The sequence below is a fragment of the Electrophorus electricus genome, chromosome 2 (genome assembly GCF_041902795.1).
Source record: "Electrophorus electricus isolate QZ-2024a chromosome 2, ASM4190279v1, whole genome shotgun sequence".
Lineage (NCBI taxonomy): Eukaryota > Metazoa > Chordata > Actinopteri > Gymnotiformes > Gymnotidae > Electrophorus > Electrophorus electricus.
The window spans coordinates 33260138-33276339 of record NC_137498.1 but is presented as its reverse complement, the minus strand read 5'-3'; the positions used below and the strand labels follow the sequence as shown (position 1 = coordinate 33276339).

The 16202-nt window shown below is 42.0% G+C and overlaps 2 protein-coding genes across 4 annotated transcripts; both read right to left on the bottom strand.

Moving 5' to 3' along the window:
- Nucleotides 1-1172: 1172 nt before the first annotated feature.
- psmb2 (proteasome 20S subunit beta 2) lies at nt 1173-6935 on the bottom strand. Its single transcript, XM_027022233.3, has 6 exons — nt 6730-6935; nt 5949-6071; nt 4951-5021; nt 1892-2054; nt 1621-1670; nt 1173-1358 (listed from the first exon to the last, which is right to left on the bottom strand). The coding sequence occupies exons 1-6, from the start codon at nt 6818-6820 to the stop codon at nt 1257-1259; spliced, it is 600 nt and encodes a 199-aa protein (XP_026878034.1). The 5' UTR covers nt 6821-6935; the 3' UTR covers nt 1173-1256.
- A 5967-nt stretch (nt 6936-12902) lies between these two features.
- c19h1orf216 (chromosome 19 C1orf216 homolog) lies at nt 12903-15341 on the bottom strand. 3 transcript variants are annotated; one of them, XM_027022206.3, is made up of 2 exons: nt 15204-15341; nt 12903-14270 (listed from the first exon to the last, which is right to left on the bottom strand). In XM_027022206.3, the coding sequence occupies exon 2, from the start codon at nt 14239-14241 to the stop codon at nt 13267-13269; it is 975 nt and encodes a 324-aa protein (XP_026878007.2). In that variant the 5' UTR covers nt 14242-14270; nt 15204-15341; the 3' UTR covers nt 12903-13266. The 3 variants fall into 3 exon arrangements, with proteins under 3 accessions (XP_026878007.2, XP_026878008.2, XP_035385180.1); XM_027022207.3 differs by having other exon boundaries at nt 12903-14297; nt 15204-15331; XM_035529287.2 differs by lacking the exon at nt 15204-15341 and adding an exon at nt 15066-15197.
- Nucleotides 15342-16202: the final 861 nt, after the last annotated feature.

Below are 16202 nucleotides of genomic sequence, written 5' to 3'. Positions count from 1 at the left end.
GGACGGATTATTTATGTTACATTTCTATTCATATAGAGCTTGATTTTATTTTTTAAATTCATACATATATTGTGGAAACTTATTTCTGTTTAAATTGGCCACAGATCTCATTCATTGTGTGGCTTGGAGAATTCTCCATTGTAATGTTCTAACCCAAGCCAAGCCTCTGTAGTAAAAATGTCAAAAATGCACATCACATTCAAGGATACAGAGTTTCAACAGATAACCCTGGAGGCTCCAGCATGTACCGCAGTGTTTCCTCTTTATTTCTCTCTCCTCTCACTCCATCTGCCACTCTACATTTCTCCACCTGCTCTGGGGCCTACACCTTCATACCTGCCCCCCTACTGACTCGCACAACCTGAGTGTCAATTCCCCAATCGCACTATCTACCTTATGACCCCCCACCACCCACACCCTGCCCCTTTTCTCTGACAGAGCTGTGCTGCGCCTCTACGCCTGCGGGCAAACATATGCTACCCTCTCCTCCAGATTCCGGTGTGTTCAGGGGGAGAGGAGGGATTGTTTAATGTTTATTAAATTCACCTGTCTGCAGAGGGGAGATGTGTGCGCGCGCGCACACACACACACACACACACACACATCTGCACACACTTAAAAGTACAGAATACTTTGAATACTACACAACAGCGCAGCCAAAGACAGTAACAGTTGAACTGTTCTTGAGATGCAGAAACCAGGGTGAATTCTAATCATGCTATATTAAACTAATCAAAAGAACCTGAACTTTCATGGGACACAAAAGGTCAAATAACCTCAGCCAGGGATTCCAGTAGTGGTAGCCCAGTGGTATATTATCTCTATCAAAAGTAAGCATTTAATATTGCATTATTGTTCTCTGCAAATTCACAAACAGAACAAAGCAGCAAGAACCACATTTAAAAGCTGCAAATTTGCTTTGTTTGTGAACAATCAAAACCTTTACTTTCTTTGGACCATTTTAAGAGACAGAATTTTTAAAATAACATAAAATGTATAGCTTTGGGAAACGATAAGAGTACACCATACATGCAATGCATTTGTACATTTTATATTCTAGTTATTATAGTGGGTGGGTAGAGTGAAATCCAAAATTATTTTTCGGTAATGATGTATTAATTAATTCTTAACAATGGACTTTTTGACTCAAAACATGACTCAAAAACAAAGGATCATAACAGTATTAATGTTTTATTGACCAAGAATCAGATCTGAAGTACAAAAATGGGGCTGTATGGCGGTGCAGCAGTGACTGATCACTTTGCATCCAGCAGAGGCATCTTCATGTCTTGAATTCCGTTCTTGTCAATCAGACGGACAGTGAAAGAGGGCAAGTTGAGGATGAAGCGCTTGTTTAGCTGGAAGAGAGCAGCAGAGGAAGACCATGAGGCCCTACAACCGAGTAAGGAAAAGCAGCCAAAACAGCCAACACTGGCCTTCGAAGCAGCTGAAATGGCACTTCCGATTCTTTTTACTAGCTAGAGGTCTTGCTAATGCTTAGCTGAGGATCCCAAAAGCCTTTCACACTAGCAGAAAGAGGAGTGCAGAAGAGCACTAGAATGAACAGGTTGGTGAGAAACAGGTGTAAGGAGTGTGTTTGTGCTGAGGCTGAGAGCTTACCTCTTCTATACACCTCTTAAGGAGATCGACAGCTTCGTCACTCGTCAGACCTGCACACAGAACAAAAGTGGCATTCAGTGTCCACAAAACTACACAGAAGCAAACACAGAGACATCACTAGTAGCCTGCCAACACATAAAACAGAACTTCATCTGAGAAATATACACAAACGGCAGGACAAAGAGGGGAGAGAGAGAGAGAGAGAGAGAGAGAGAGAGAGAACAAACAAGAGCAAGTGAAATAAACTGAGCACTTAAAAAAGCAGTGTTACCTGGCTTGTAGTATCTGTCCAGGATGGAGAGGGTGAGGAAAGCTCCATATCCATGTGCAGCAAAGGGTGCTTTGACCAGTGCCCCTAAGTAGTCCATATAGTACAGCGCAGGCCCTTCAGTGTCATCATACCCAGCCAACAGCAGGTTCACGTGGTAAGGAGTCTACCAGGGAGAGCCAGAGAAAGCATGTTATTGATTGATCAGACATCAGGGAGAGGCGAGGGAAAAGGAGACACAGGGAATGACTTACATGTGAACACCAGAGGAATAAAAAAATAATTGCCTTAAAAGAGTTTTAAAGTTAGCGCCACTGTTTTTAAAAACACTGTTTTAATTAACAAGTTTACTCAACAAAAATGAAGGACCGAACCAACATCAAAACCAGTAGCAGAGAAAGGGAGAGAAACAGAGAGAGAGAGAAAAAGAAAGATAGACGGGTGTGAAACAGCTGAAACGGAGAGAAAAGGAGAGGGGGGTGTCAAACGGTCTGGGGGGTCGTTGGTGTCACCGACAGTGTGACATCTGCTGGAAGACAGCACCCCTGCTGCTCGAGTGCCTCCCCACCCCCCCACCCCCCCAAGTCTCCCACCCTCGCCCCATTGCCCTGGAGCTGCGCCAGATCTCATTAAAACTTTTTAGTCAGTCTCTCTCCCTTTTCCTTTCCCTGTGCTCCACTCCTCTATAACTACTTCCCACTTCACCCCAGCCATGACATCCTTTCCTTTTTCTGCACCATGCTGTGTTTACAAGACCTACATGTAACTGAAGTAGAGTCCAAACTAATGGCTATGTCTGACTTAGCATCCATTTTATCATAATGGTTTAACAGTCAGCAGATGACGAGTTCCAATCTGCTGTGTGGAGGTAGCTCGGATGATGGAGAAGGATCACATATTCGCCCGAGAGGCTACAGGGCCAGCTCCTGCACTCCCCGGGGCCTGTTTGGAAGTGGAAGTGTTGAAGGCTTGGCTAAGGCTCATCCCAGTCTCCCTGCAGACAGGATGTAGCGCCAAGGCTGGATGAGATACCCGACAAGGGATCTGTGGAGCTCCCCAGGGTGCCATCTATACCCATTCTCTCTTAACTCGACACCTGTTTCATACGTGCCCCATCTGAGGTAGCTCCTAACACAACAGCAATTCTCTCACCTTGCCCATGAGGATTAGCCTACAGGACCATTAAATATTAGCGCCCAAACTAACCTTTAGGCTAAAAATCAGTGAAGGTAAGGAACAAAACAGTTTTGGGATGGCCAAAAGGGTTGTAGTTTTCTCTATCTCTTTGGATGTGTGCGTTGCCTCTTACTGTGTGTTCTTCCATGTTTCCAGCCTTTTCCAAAGGCCATGTTTTTCCTTTCTCCTTTCTGGCATTTTCCTACCCAAGTCTGCTATATCAGTTGTTCAGATGTGGCAGTAACAGGGAATGATGTGCAATATGGTGCTTGTAATTATTTGTGTCTGCATAACCAAGGGGATGCAACAATATTTCTCTAAGGCAAAACATGCCAAACTGTTACAGCTACAATCACTAGTATAAAGATTATAACTGGCTATTGTCTTCAAAAGAGTATGCCGATGAAGATGAGAAGGCTTTAGCTAGATGTCGTCTTACAAGACAAACCACTCATCTCCAGTTTTCTTTTTGTCTCTTTCTCTCTCACCATCTATGTGTCTGAGCGAGATGGGAGCAGGGAGAGTCCTGGGGCTCCCCGAAGGCCCAGATGTTTTCTGGTCCATACACAGTGCGCATAATACCTCTCTACCTCCCATCAGTCCCAATGGGACTTCTGCCAGCAGAGACAAGAGTATCTACATTAACAGCCCTAGGTGGGCTTATCTGAGACTAAAACATATCCTTTCACGTTGATGCTGGCAGAAATGAAAACATGCCTGAATGGTGAACATCAGGGATGCTGCTTATTGAATATCAAAGCTGCTCCCAGGATCAAACAGGTAGATAAGATCCTCAGCACTCAATGTAGTTATTGTGCTCTCCAGAACGTGTGACAGAAATGCAGAAAAGTCATCATCTTATTTAGGCCCTTTATCTACTCAAAAAAACCCTCTAACAAAGCTTTAAGACCTGAGGCCTTAAAATAATAAAAATAGTTATATTTTTTCAGGTGTTGTTTTGCCATTACACTTATTGCTTAACCCTAGCCTACTCAACTCACTCCACGACGAACACTAACCCTAGAGGGAAAGGGCTCCCAGGTGGCAGACAAGACCATTCTTTAAGCATGCACCAGCAGCAGAAGTGCTGCATGTTGATTTGAGAACTTGGCCTGCTGCCCCCAAGGCCCTCCCTACCCCTCCCCCACCCTCTGGGCCAAACCCCTCCCACTGCAGCCCCTCCCGCATCAGCTGCTCTAATTGTTTTTTGTAATTATTTTCTCCCTCTGCTATTGTGACAAGCAGCAGCTACACTCTTCCTAACAAATTAACACACAGACAACAGGGCCGGGACAGAGCCTTTTACACAGATGGGCGTGCAAGTGTGTACACACGTGTGGGAAGGGGCCTTCTGAGAGAGGGAGGATCATGTCGCGTAGGGGAGACAGGTGCTGGGGACCGTGGAGCCTTGGCTCACACCTCTAGATACTCAAAACATACTGGCATCTGTCTCCAATGCCCGCCAACATGGGCCTTCATTTAAGCACAGTGAGTGGCGCAGCCACAGCATTGGTAACCCGCTGTGAGTTATGCTTACAGATTTGTTTAGTGTTAACAAATAAGCACTTAGGGAGACTTGGACAGAAAAGCAAAAATCTAATCTAACTTTGAGTCAACTACAACAGTGTAAAGTCTAGAATTTTAAAAAATATTAGGACTGAAAAGATGCACTCATTCAACAACAAAAAAAGGCAAATGAAGTTCATAATACAGGTCTTAGGTGAACTTTCATCAGGTTCATAATGTACTGGATTTTTAATTAATGGCACATTTTTTACAGTGATTAAGTAGCAATGAAAAGCCAGATAAATCTTATGCAGCTGAATATGTCTCAATTTTTTTACTTGATTTTTTGGCTGCTGTGGCTTAAAAGGCTACATACATACCCTACTACGCAGGTAGTCTGCGAGGTTCTTCCTGGTGAAATTTGCTGCAGCTTCTGGACTGAGTTCATACCCTAAAATAAACAGAATGTGTGTTTTATTTAACATCACCATGACATCTACAACAACCATTAAAAAAATTAATACACCTAAGGTATATAAGGTATGCACCTACTAAAATAGATGCAAGTTCAGAGTACACACCTAATGGGATTACATTGTTGAGAACCCAAAATATAAATAAATTATAATATATGTCATCAAGACTTATTTGTACAAACCACTATGCATATTCTTGTGAAATCACATTAAAGATGCTTACACAAAAGGAATCATTAGGATATGGTTTTGTTCCAAGCCTAATCTAAAACACTGAGCCCAGTTAACCAAGGCCTGTAGTAGTATCTGAACATTAGATGGGAGGATCGTGCCAGACATGATGATTGAAATTAACTCTGCTGGGTGATAGATCTCCAGGACTTGAGTTAGACAACATTGGATTTAATATTCTAATAATACACCAAATCTAAACTTTACACAAACCAGCCTGAAAAAGTGTAAATATGACAAATCCTATTTTACTATTTTCTACTTTCTAGAAAAACAGTAAACATATCAAAACAATGAAATAATAAAGGTGCTTATGTTGTATTAAATAAATATTGACTGTCTTAGATTTTAGATTATTGGCAGTAGGCTCCCTTTGATGACAACCTTACTCTTGGTGGTCTCTTAACCAGCTTCATGAGGCAGCCACCTGATGCTTTTCCATCGATCCTTGGTAGGGTGAGAGACTAAAGTGTTGAATAAAAACTATTTGCTGAGGGGACATTTTAAATAATTTTACTTTATTTTTTTGTTTTGGAAATCATTTCATACACAGGCCATAAACTTTTTGCCTTAGAAACAAATCTAAACATAAACCATTGAATGCATATAAACCGATAAAAATAGATTCAGTCAAGTGTCTCCATACCTTTGAGCGGTGTGGTAGTACTTACCATTTCGCATTTTGTAGAGCTGAACATTCTTCTGAATATACTCTGCGAACTGGACTGTATCACCAGCCTCACCGACACACAGCAACAAGATCTTCTCACTCAGTTTGAACATCTTGTCATAATCTAAAATTAATAACAGATTTATATTAGGGCTGCTCTCCTAGACCTCTACGAATCATGTGAAATAACATTATACGTCGCATACGTTTCAATACATGAATTTGTTTAATAAACCTTTCTGATTACTATCAAGTAAAAACATTTAACGTTTAGATAGCTACTCACTATTAATAAGAACCGAAGTTCGACTAGAAAACCAAAAAAAATCACTTTCACTTTCATAATGGATTCGCTAAATCATTTCCTAAGAGCATTTTTTAAAGATAAACTACATAAACAATGCAAAAAGACTGACAAACTGATGACCGTACTTGTAGTTTATATAACACAGCGATACCACACATCACTGATCACGACTTGTTAATTACGTGTGGGGAAATCTACACAAAAACGCATAGCTAGCTATGAAATCACTTTTCTCTTTAAATTTACGAAAAGATGGATGGAACTAGGATAGCACTGAGAACTAAGTAGGATTGTGAAACCGGGTGGTTTATATTGAATACATGCCGAGATTCGTACAGAAAATCCGAAACTACACCCGAAATTCACTAGCCAGTATGCTAGGTTAGCTACCTGCATGACTAGCTAACTGTTAGCCATATTGTACCCCAGCTAACGTCACCCACACAGCTAAGTAGCGAAGTATCGCAAATCTTACCATGTTTCATCTGGATGATACTACTGGCGGCAACGTTGTCTGATGCAACCAAGACAAAATCTTGGCCCCTAATTCCAATTAAATATTCCATCTTGTAAGATGAAAGAAAGCAAAAAGAGGATCTAAATGCGCTTTGAATGAACACACTGCTGAGATAAGAAATTACACAGCAAAAGTTACTTCGGCGCGCTTTTCTGATGTCATCAGAAAGGAAGCCAGTTATGCGAGGCGAGGCTGTCACGTGATGAAAATCTCGGTCCCTGAAAATAGACGTGGCGAAAGGTCAGTTCTGAGATGACGAAGTGCGTTGTTCAAATCACATCAAATCAAGTTACGAACGTGATCAAATCACATCAAAATGCATTATGACATTATGTAATAAATTAGAAAACATCGATTTATGATGGAAATTCTCTTTCAATATCTCTAAATCAGTAACACCTCAATGGGGTGCATAGGTCTACCATCATTTTGGGGGATGCTGCTGGCGTTTTAATGCTATATTTAAGATTTCAGACCCTGATAATAATTCTTGTTTTTCTACCATTTTCATGCTGAGTAGCTCAAACTAGTAATGAAGATTTGTCTTGATTTCCAGACAATGTCCTACAAAAGGCAATTCATAGGACGTGTCCTTCAGCAAAAGTAAACACAGAGAACAATAATTATCCTGTATTTCCAATACAGGTGAGGGAAGTCTCTTTGCTATACTGTTGATTTCATCTTACACCTTTTGAAGTTTTTACCCACTACATAACACACCCTATAGCAGTTGAAACTACTTTGAAACACGGGGAAAAATATGATTTTGTACATTGCAAGCATGTGCTCTTTTAATGATTTGTTTATGCCTGCACTTCCTGTGCAGACCTACATTAGTTTTTCTGTGTTCTGCAGTTCTTGTAACATATTTAATATGAATAGATTCACAGGGAATCATTGTAGTGAAAGTGAGGCTCGATGTGTCATAACTCATTTAAATTTTTCTCTGTAACCTCCCCCCACCCCCCACCTCTCTCTCTCGGCATTTGTCACTGGTTCAGCCTGACTGCTTCGTTAGGACTCATAATTTGCATTCAGATTAATTATCTAATTACCGACAAATGTCCGGGGGCCACCCCACACTCCAGCTCGTCAGCCCAGTGCCTCTAATTATTTTAATCATTTACTTTCATCTGCAGCGTTCCTGCCATACTCCTGTGTTTAGAGGCCATTCTTAATTACCCTGCCAAAACATTCTTCCCCTCATTTCATGAGAGAGAGAGAGAGAGAGAGAGAGAGAGAGAGAGAGAGAGAGAGAGAGAGAGAGAGAGAGAAGGCCCAATGGGGACATGATCCAGGAGTCCTGACAGCATCATGGAAGCGCCAAGCTCTGCTGGGTTTATGCCCATGTTTCTTTCCTCTACCTCTCATTCACTTTCTCTTTCTCTCTCTCTCATTCTCTCTCTACTCCTCCCCCCACCTCAACATCCTCCACTGACTCTTATGCTCTCACTACCCCCAAACCCCCACCCCTCTCTTACTTCCTCCCTTTCCCCTTTATCGCAAGCACACACAGGAATCGCCTCCGGGCCCCAGTGCCCTGGCTGCTAATACACACACACTTGGTGCAGACTGTGACACAAAACCTTGCACAACACTCCATGCTATCTGTTCAGAAAATCTCTATGTGTTTCTCTGTATGCTGCATTTAGTCAGCTGTCACAAGGTTCATGGTTGCATCTGGTTAGTGTCCATCAGTTTATTGTGGGGTCAACCCTCTCTGCATTCATAATGACACCCTCATTGTGGCCATGAGCCAGACACACTAGCCATAACTGTTCTGGTGAAAATACATAAACTATAATTAGGCCCCTTCAACATCTAACTTGCTCTGGATGAAAGTTTAATGGAAAGATGATTATCTATACCAGTGCTTTTTATTTTGGGTTCACTTTCAAATGGAGAAAATGAATTAGGTTCTATCTTTGTGTTTGAAAAAAAGTAATGAAATAAAGCAGATTTCATGTGCAAACTGGTCACAGGACAAAAACACAGCCAGTTACTTTAAATGATCAAAGTGCAGCAGTTTCCTATTCTGATAAACCTCACGTGTATCCCATTACTCCTACCGAAGGAAATGAGCTCTACTGCCAGTTAGTGAGGAAAAAACTGTGCTGTGCTTTGACAGATAGACTTTTCCTAACCAGCTGCAATAGCACTCATCTGAGCAGAGATTATGGACACATAGCCGTAGGGGAGAATGTGTTGGACTGGGGCAGGTTTTGAACATAGATTAAGAACAGAGGGACAGGCTGTATTAATGATATTCATGGGATAAGTGCAAGTTTTGTATCAGAGGAGGGCACGTTGGCCACAAAGAGACACAAATCCAGAGACTGTGGCCTGGTGTTGATAAATAGTGTAAAAAAAAAAAAAAAAGAAGAAGACAATTAATCATTGTGTGCATCCACGGAAAGGAGAGAGAGAGAGAGAGAGAGAGAGAGAGAGAGAGAGAGAGAGAGATTCACGTTTATATAGTCTGCGCGGTCAGGCGATTTATCTTTTCAAACTTTATAAATGAAGTGGTATCAAGGGAATAGTCAGAGTCTTCGTATTAAGAACGCGCTTAACGTAACAATTTAAGAATTTGCATTCTTGAAGAAACACATCGCAAGTGTCAGTAGGTCCGCTTTTCTGTTTAATCTGCAATTTCACGGCGTTGAGACCGGGTAGCTCGGGCTCCCATTCGCTTTTGTTAAAGGGTGTCGCAGTTTAGCGGCGCTTTATTTCTCTTAAGAGGGACAGGGCGTCGAGAGAACATGGGCACTAGAGAGACCACTTCATTTGAAAGAGTGAAAAAGAGCAAGCTAAATAGAAGTGACAGCCTCTGAAAAAATTCCTACCGGCAGCTGTGCGAATTCTCCATAGCTGGCTCCCCTACGTTAGGAAGCACTATGACCCCCGTGCTTGGCACACGCACCTGCCGTTCAGAGGCGCGCTTTCACCGGCAGAAAGATTATCCAGGGGCGTGGCGCGGTCGGCCTGTTCTCAATGAACCCTTGTGAAAAACCCTTATGCGTGAAAGAGCCCCTATTCAGCGTCTATTGTTCAACACATTTTTATGGGACAACATTGGCCATTATGAGGTTTCGAGATTTACATGGGACTCCATAGATGGGTATAATCCTTTCAAGCAGTGAACGAATAAAAGTTTAAACCCGCTGTTTTCATATTTATTAGCTGGTTAAAGCGGGCGAGGCAGCTGAACCGAGCCAGACCAACAGGCTTCCACATTCACGCGGACGCGTTCCTCTTCCAGTCTGCCCTCAGGACCATAGCTGATCAGAAATACACTGCAGTAAGCCGCAGAAAAAGTGATGAAAGTCAGATGACTTCATACCATGTCACATAAAATACTACATTTATGGCTTCCCTATAATGACGCTGAATCACAGAGCAGCGAATTGTGTGTACAGAGTGTATTCTATATCCAGAAGAAAACTCCAGAACATTTAAGCGGCCTTTAAAGCCTTCTATTAAATATAATCTAAGCAATTCAAGCGCTATTATAAGACACAATTAAAACAAAAAAGCTACTTCTATCCTTACTGACCATATATATTTCTCTGTTATATTACACTATTATAAAATGCAATAAATAATTATCTTAATTATCTTCTTTCAAACAATGCAAATAGAAAAATATTATAAATGGAGTCTATCTATCTATCTATCTATCTATCTATCTATCTATCTATCTATCTATCTATCTATCTATCTATCTATCTATCTATCTATCTATCTATCTATCTATCTATCTATCTATCTATCCATTTCATCATTCACTGTCCCCAAGGCTGTTAACATCCCCCAAGTCCCCTTACCACCCCCTTACTGTCAAAGATGATTGTTTCCACACCAAAAGAGTGCTAGGGGCTAGTTCACTGTCACACTACATCAGGCAGAGGGAAAGATGGAGGATAGCGGTAAAATGCAGAGAGAGACAGCGACAGGGAGAGCGCGCTCCTGACTTTTAAAGATCTAAATTCACAAGTGACCACAAGTGGCCTGTTCTAATCCATGCACACGGCACGTGGAATATGAATAACATTGCCCTCCACTGACGAGAAACGGCCTATCCAACAAAACAAAACCACAGATAAGCAAAAGCTAAACATGCCATCCACAGTGTTGCCCCCTATTGGAGATTTTTTTTTTTTTTTTTTTTTCCAGTTTGTAGTTATGCTTATACACATCTGGAAGCGATAAACTCGATTAACCCAAAGCAAACACAGAAATTCATCTTAGTGTATCATAAGTCATTTATTGATCTATTTCAGCTCCTGATGCAGGTAATCAGTATGTCACTTGATGTGTATGGAAGTTGAAGTATAAAAATAAACATGGAACCCCTGGTAATGCTACAGCGGTAAATTGGAATAACTAGACTAGTTTTATTAATAAGATTCAGTAATTTTCTCTATGGGTTGAGCCATCGAGTCTAAAATAAATGAAACTACAGGTTTCTTAATTCCTTACAGACTATGTACGGACTAAAGATGTTCAAATACACCGTGAGCTGTCTGAAGATTGTTTATGATGATGTTGAAACGCAAACCAATAGACTTATAATGACCTTTATAGAGAGACATGTAGGACATAGCGCCACTCTATTAATTTGCATTGCAAACTGTGAGAATTTATAGGATTTAATCGTGATTGGTGCTATAAAAGCATTTACACTAATACACAAATGAGAAATAAACAGGTTCTTTATAGCATGTGGTTGGCCAGTGTTCTTGCTTACACTAGTTTATACAAAGAAAGAAAGAAAAAAGCGAGATCAAGAATAGTATCAGATGTGAAGTGGGATTTATCCATACTGTAAAGAACAGGTGATGGTGTGTATTCTGAATAGTAGGTCATATTCACAGCCACAACACTTGACTTCTGGGTGTCACATCTGTGCTCACGTAGCCGCGCCTCCGCGATGGTAATGATTTCGCAAAAAAAAAAAAAAAAAACAACTCCACAGTATATTTTTCCACTTCAGTTTTTTTCAAACAACTAAATTAGCAACTAAATTAGCATGCTTCAGGAGCGAGACACCGTTGCGACGTGAAGCAGCGAGGCAAATGCACACGCGTCCTCCGGCGTTGGGACTCTCTCGCCGGAGTCGTTATTCGCGCTCAGCGGGGCCCTTCTCACTTTGCCTTAAGTCCCATTGCGTCTCTCAAGCAGTGTCGTTTTCTGATGACACGTCTTCTGCCATCCACTAAAACGTGGTCTACCAGATTTTGGGATTGTGATGTTGTATAGCCTATAAATCTTTGATTATTGGTGCACTAATATATATAAATAATTACTAATGACAAATCAAACACACATAAACCATCTATTTGTCCCCTGTTAAACAAACATATGATACATTAAATTTGCATGTTTTCAATTAGCCAAAAACAAGGCAAATACATTAATAAATCTATGAACTGTGTAATGCATTTTCAATGTTTCGTTTTTAAGTTAAACAAAAAGGAAGATAAGAGCTGAACATACGTACTTGGTCCCCAAATTCGGCGACCGATCCGCGGATTATCCCCAATTTGCCAGGGGGTTTGGCTACTGGATATGATTTAGAGTCTGCGACTGTTTACCGGGACGGATTGGACCAGGTGCCTCAAGGCGCACGCTGTCAAATTCCCCCAAGGGACATAGAATAGTATGAGTCGTGCCCTGCAGCCATGCTTCGACTGTGGATTTAGCTACAACCACTGGTATCTGTGAAACCCACACATATGAAATAAAATATTCCGCCCGTGCAATTTAAATTTACACAGTTTGCATCGAACTTTTATCCAATGCTCGTTCCTCAGCATGTGATAAGAAATAATCTGGAACACCGTGGATCCGCTAATAAATAGACCATTGTAGGAAAGATCAAGTGACAACTATTTTGTTCTAATGGTGAAGTTGTAATCTTAAGGGAAAGTCAGGAGGTATTTTGTTTGCTTAGTTTTATTCTGATTAGTTTTATAATAAACAAAACATTTTATTTAAAAAAAAAAGATTAATTACAGATGTCATCCATATTAGTATTTATGAAAGGACAGGGATGACACATAAAACTGTAAAATATTATTTATTCATTCATAAACAAAAAAAAGATAAAACTCCCAATAATTTTGAAGATATTTGAGAAATTTTCCATAACTTTATTTATTTTTTATTTCATAAGATAAATGTCACGGTATATGGCAAAGATATTCATTCTGGATATTCAGATGAGCACGCACAGTAAGAAAAGACTCAGGAAACAACAACCATGCATGTACAACTCTGCACTTAGAAATCTGGTTAACAAAAAAACCTAAGCAAACAAAACAAAAATACAGTTCTGTGCCCACACAGATACACTGAAGTAACAGTTAAGGGAGCCAGGAGATCATTTGGTCAAAGAAATAATCAGAGGAGCCATGACAGCATGTGGCAAGTCTGCTATTAGTGATTTGTTTTCACTCTGGTCATCCCCTGGTCCAGTGAATCTCCACATCCCTGTTATTGGCTGGCTGCAGGTGTGGCTGCAGTTGTGCCCATCCGAAGCAACTCCTTCCTGTGGGTAAGGATGATGTCGAAGCTGGACTGCAGCCGGTTCTGCTGCTCTTGAACACGGCCCTGCAGTGTGCGCACCCAGCGGATCAGCGCCAGTCGCCGGTACATGGTCAGCTGGATGTGGTGCTTCTTCATCTCCTGGGCCTTGAAGCGCTCATGATCCTGCAGTGTCCACACTGCTTTCATGAGGTCAGGCAGTTCAGAGCAAGGGTCGCTGTCCGAGTCTGAGGACGTATCCACTGCCAGGCTGTGGTGCACGTCTGCCTTGTTCTCACTCTGGTTTTGCTTCCCCTCTTGAGTCATCTGCATGTCCCTGTTTTTGCTGTTTGGGCCTCCCACAAAGACACAGGCTAAGACGGCGTCTGGTCCAGCCATGTCCCCATTCCTGATGCTGAAAGGGGAAGAGCTTCCAGACTTGTAGCTGAACTCAAACTCTTCATCGCTGTCATCCCAGCCTAGTGCCTCTTCTTCCTCCTCATCAGGCTGATCTTTGCCCTTCACAAGCTCCTCTGTGGTCTGCTCATTCTCCTCATCACTTGCTCTCATCATATCTTCATCTATCTTGCCTTCTTCTGCTCCATCAGGAGGGACCCTGCCTCCAGTGTCCTCCCCACTTTCAATCTCAGGCAGAGGCTCCAGTGGGCTCCAGGAGGGGATGCGAGACAGGGGAGAGAGGGGTCCAGGCCCATAGTGGTTAGCAGAAGGTGGCAGAGCACGACCCAAAAGCCCCAGAGCTCGAGGGCGCACTTGGTTGCGGTTCTCATCTCCTATCAGTGCACCATCATCTTGACCGAGAAAGTTGAAGTTGCCATCCTTGTCACACTTCCTTGGGCCATTGTTGAGGATATGTAGTGCTGAAGGTGGAGCGCCGGGATTCAGCCCTCCAAATGTAGGGTTTACAGATTGATCCTGTTTTAGCATTTCTTTGTTTTGCCTGAGATGTAGCTGGCCTTTAAGAAAGAAGGGAGGAAAAAAATCTTAAAGAGAACAAAATTATAATTTACAATTAGTATTTCCAAATTCATAAGAAGCTGAAGGAAAGGAACTATGAAAGACCAGTTTTCAGTGAATATTGCTAAGGATATAGATTATCAAACCCATTGGCAAAAATCTGATCCTTAAAGATGTTACTTTCGGAATAATACATGCAATATTTAATACCACAGTTCCACAATGTTCTCCATTTCCAGCAAATAAAATATTCAAATGTCCTGTCGCGGCAGATATAGCTTAACTAATAACTTCGGGGTACTGTCAATCATTCCACACGGCAGGCGTTGAAGAATTGCCACTGAGACGCGCGCCTCGGGTAGCGCTCATAAAGGTAGATCATCCCCGGTAGATGTGGCAGGCTCTAAAACCTTCAAGCCACGCCAGTCAAGTACGAGAAACGTTTTCGTAGGTTTACTCTCACAGCTCACATGGCCTAGTATTGTCAAAATTTTTCTTCGCTATATTAAGGTTAAATATGCAGCCTAACTGCAGACTACCCAGAAAGGCGAGACCACGCTGAATGTTATGTATAACTATAGCGAACGCAAAATAGGTACCAGTAGAGCGGATATTTTGACCTGCGGATATGACCAGACTGCCGTACGCTATTGTACCACTGCCATGTTATTTTTCCTACCGCAGCTCTGTGCTAAAGGCTGGTTTTGAAATATAATGAAACGGACGTCAAAAAGCAGGTGTAATTCCACCAGAAGTATATTGTATGTTACGTAAGAGCAGTGTTGTAGTCTCACCACATCTCCGGGCTCCTCTTCCTCGACTGAAAATGCGGCGCACGTCGGCGACAAACATTAATACTCGATCTAATCGTGGCATGAAAGAATGACTGGCACAAATATTTGTGAATCAGTAAATAGAGGGCCTTGTCTTACCGTGGGCTATGAACGTTTTCGCGAACGAACAAGATACGACACCCTCCCTGTTTTCCTCTCCTTTAGCCGACCTTCACCAGCGATGTTGTCTCCTACCTTCCCTGTCGGCTCTCCCTCCCATTCGTGTGAAAGGACGACCGCTAGTGCTGCATGACTCACTTCCTAAACTGGGCAGGGGATCACCTAACTGGAGACTGGGGACATTTTACAGAAAATGAAATTTAAGTGGTACCAGTGCTACTAAGTAGAACGTGAGACCATATATATTTCCAGTATCAATAAGAATTTTAGACTTTTATGACTATTTCAATGTTATCTCCTCAGTTTGGAACTGCTTTTCTTATATACATTTTTTTTCCTCAAAATGACAACGGATCATTAGGGTTGGCCTGTTTGTTGGATGCAAGCGTATGTGTTTTGGTGTTTGCACATCAGACAGACTCTGTAAGTACAACTGCCTCCCCATCCCATGGCAAGCAATGGCTAGCGGCAGAAGTGAAATCCTCCCTCCTCCCCTCCATTCTGTCCAACAACATCCCCATTCAAGTGCGGCAGCTTCAGGCTGTCTCTGGTCCCCCTTGTCTCATTCCGCCGCTCAACAGTAGCCTTAACACATGAAAAATACATCAAACAAAGACTTAGCCTGCGGTCCCATCATGAGGAATCATCTACATCAACCAAACAAGCAAGTTAGTAATGATGAAAAAAACCAAGAGATTATTTTAAGTATGTAATGTTCTTTACCAGTTAAAACCAAACCCAAAGCTCAAAAGTTATGTGCAACGACTATTACATTAGACTAACTAGTAGGTTACATAATTTAAAACTAAAGGGGAAGGAAAAACTGGTTGCCATAAAAAGGACTGGTTTGGTGGCAAGCAGCCTGTGGTAATGACCCATTAGCCTCAGTTCAGACGTCTCCACACACTGCAGATCAGGCAGTGAGAGCCTGTAGGGACAGAGCCATGGCGCTGCTGTCAGCACCCAGCATTGTGATCT

Excerpts from the sequence above, each read along its gene's own strand:
- psmb2 (XM_027022233.3), bottom strand. The coding sequence starts at position 6,820 with ATGGAATATTTAATTGGAATTAGGGGCCAAGATTTTGTCTTGGTTGCA. Across the intron at positions 5,022-5,948 it reads GCTCTACAAAATGCGAAATG|GGTATGAACTCAGTCCAGAA; the intron begins GTAAGTACTACC and ends TGTTTATTTTAG. Across the intron at positions 2,055-4,950 it reads CAGACTACCTGCGTAGTAGG|ACTCCTTACCACGTGAACCT; the intron begins GTATGTATGTAG and ends TCTCCCTGGTAG.
- c19h1orf216 (XM_035529287.2), bottom strand. The coding sequence starts at position 15,147 with ATGCCACGATTAGATCGAGTATTAATGTTTGTCGCCGACGTGCGCCGC. Across the intron at positions 14,271-15,065 it reads AAGAGGAGCCCGGAGATGTG|GCCAGCTACATCTCAGGCAA; the intron begins GTGAGACTACAA and ends TCTTTCTTAAAG.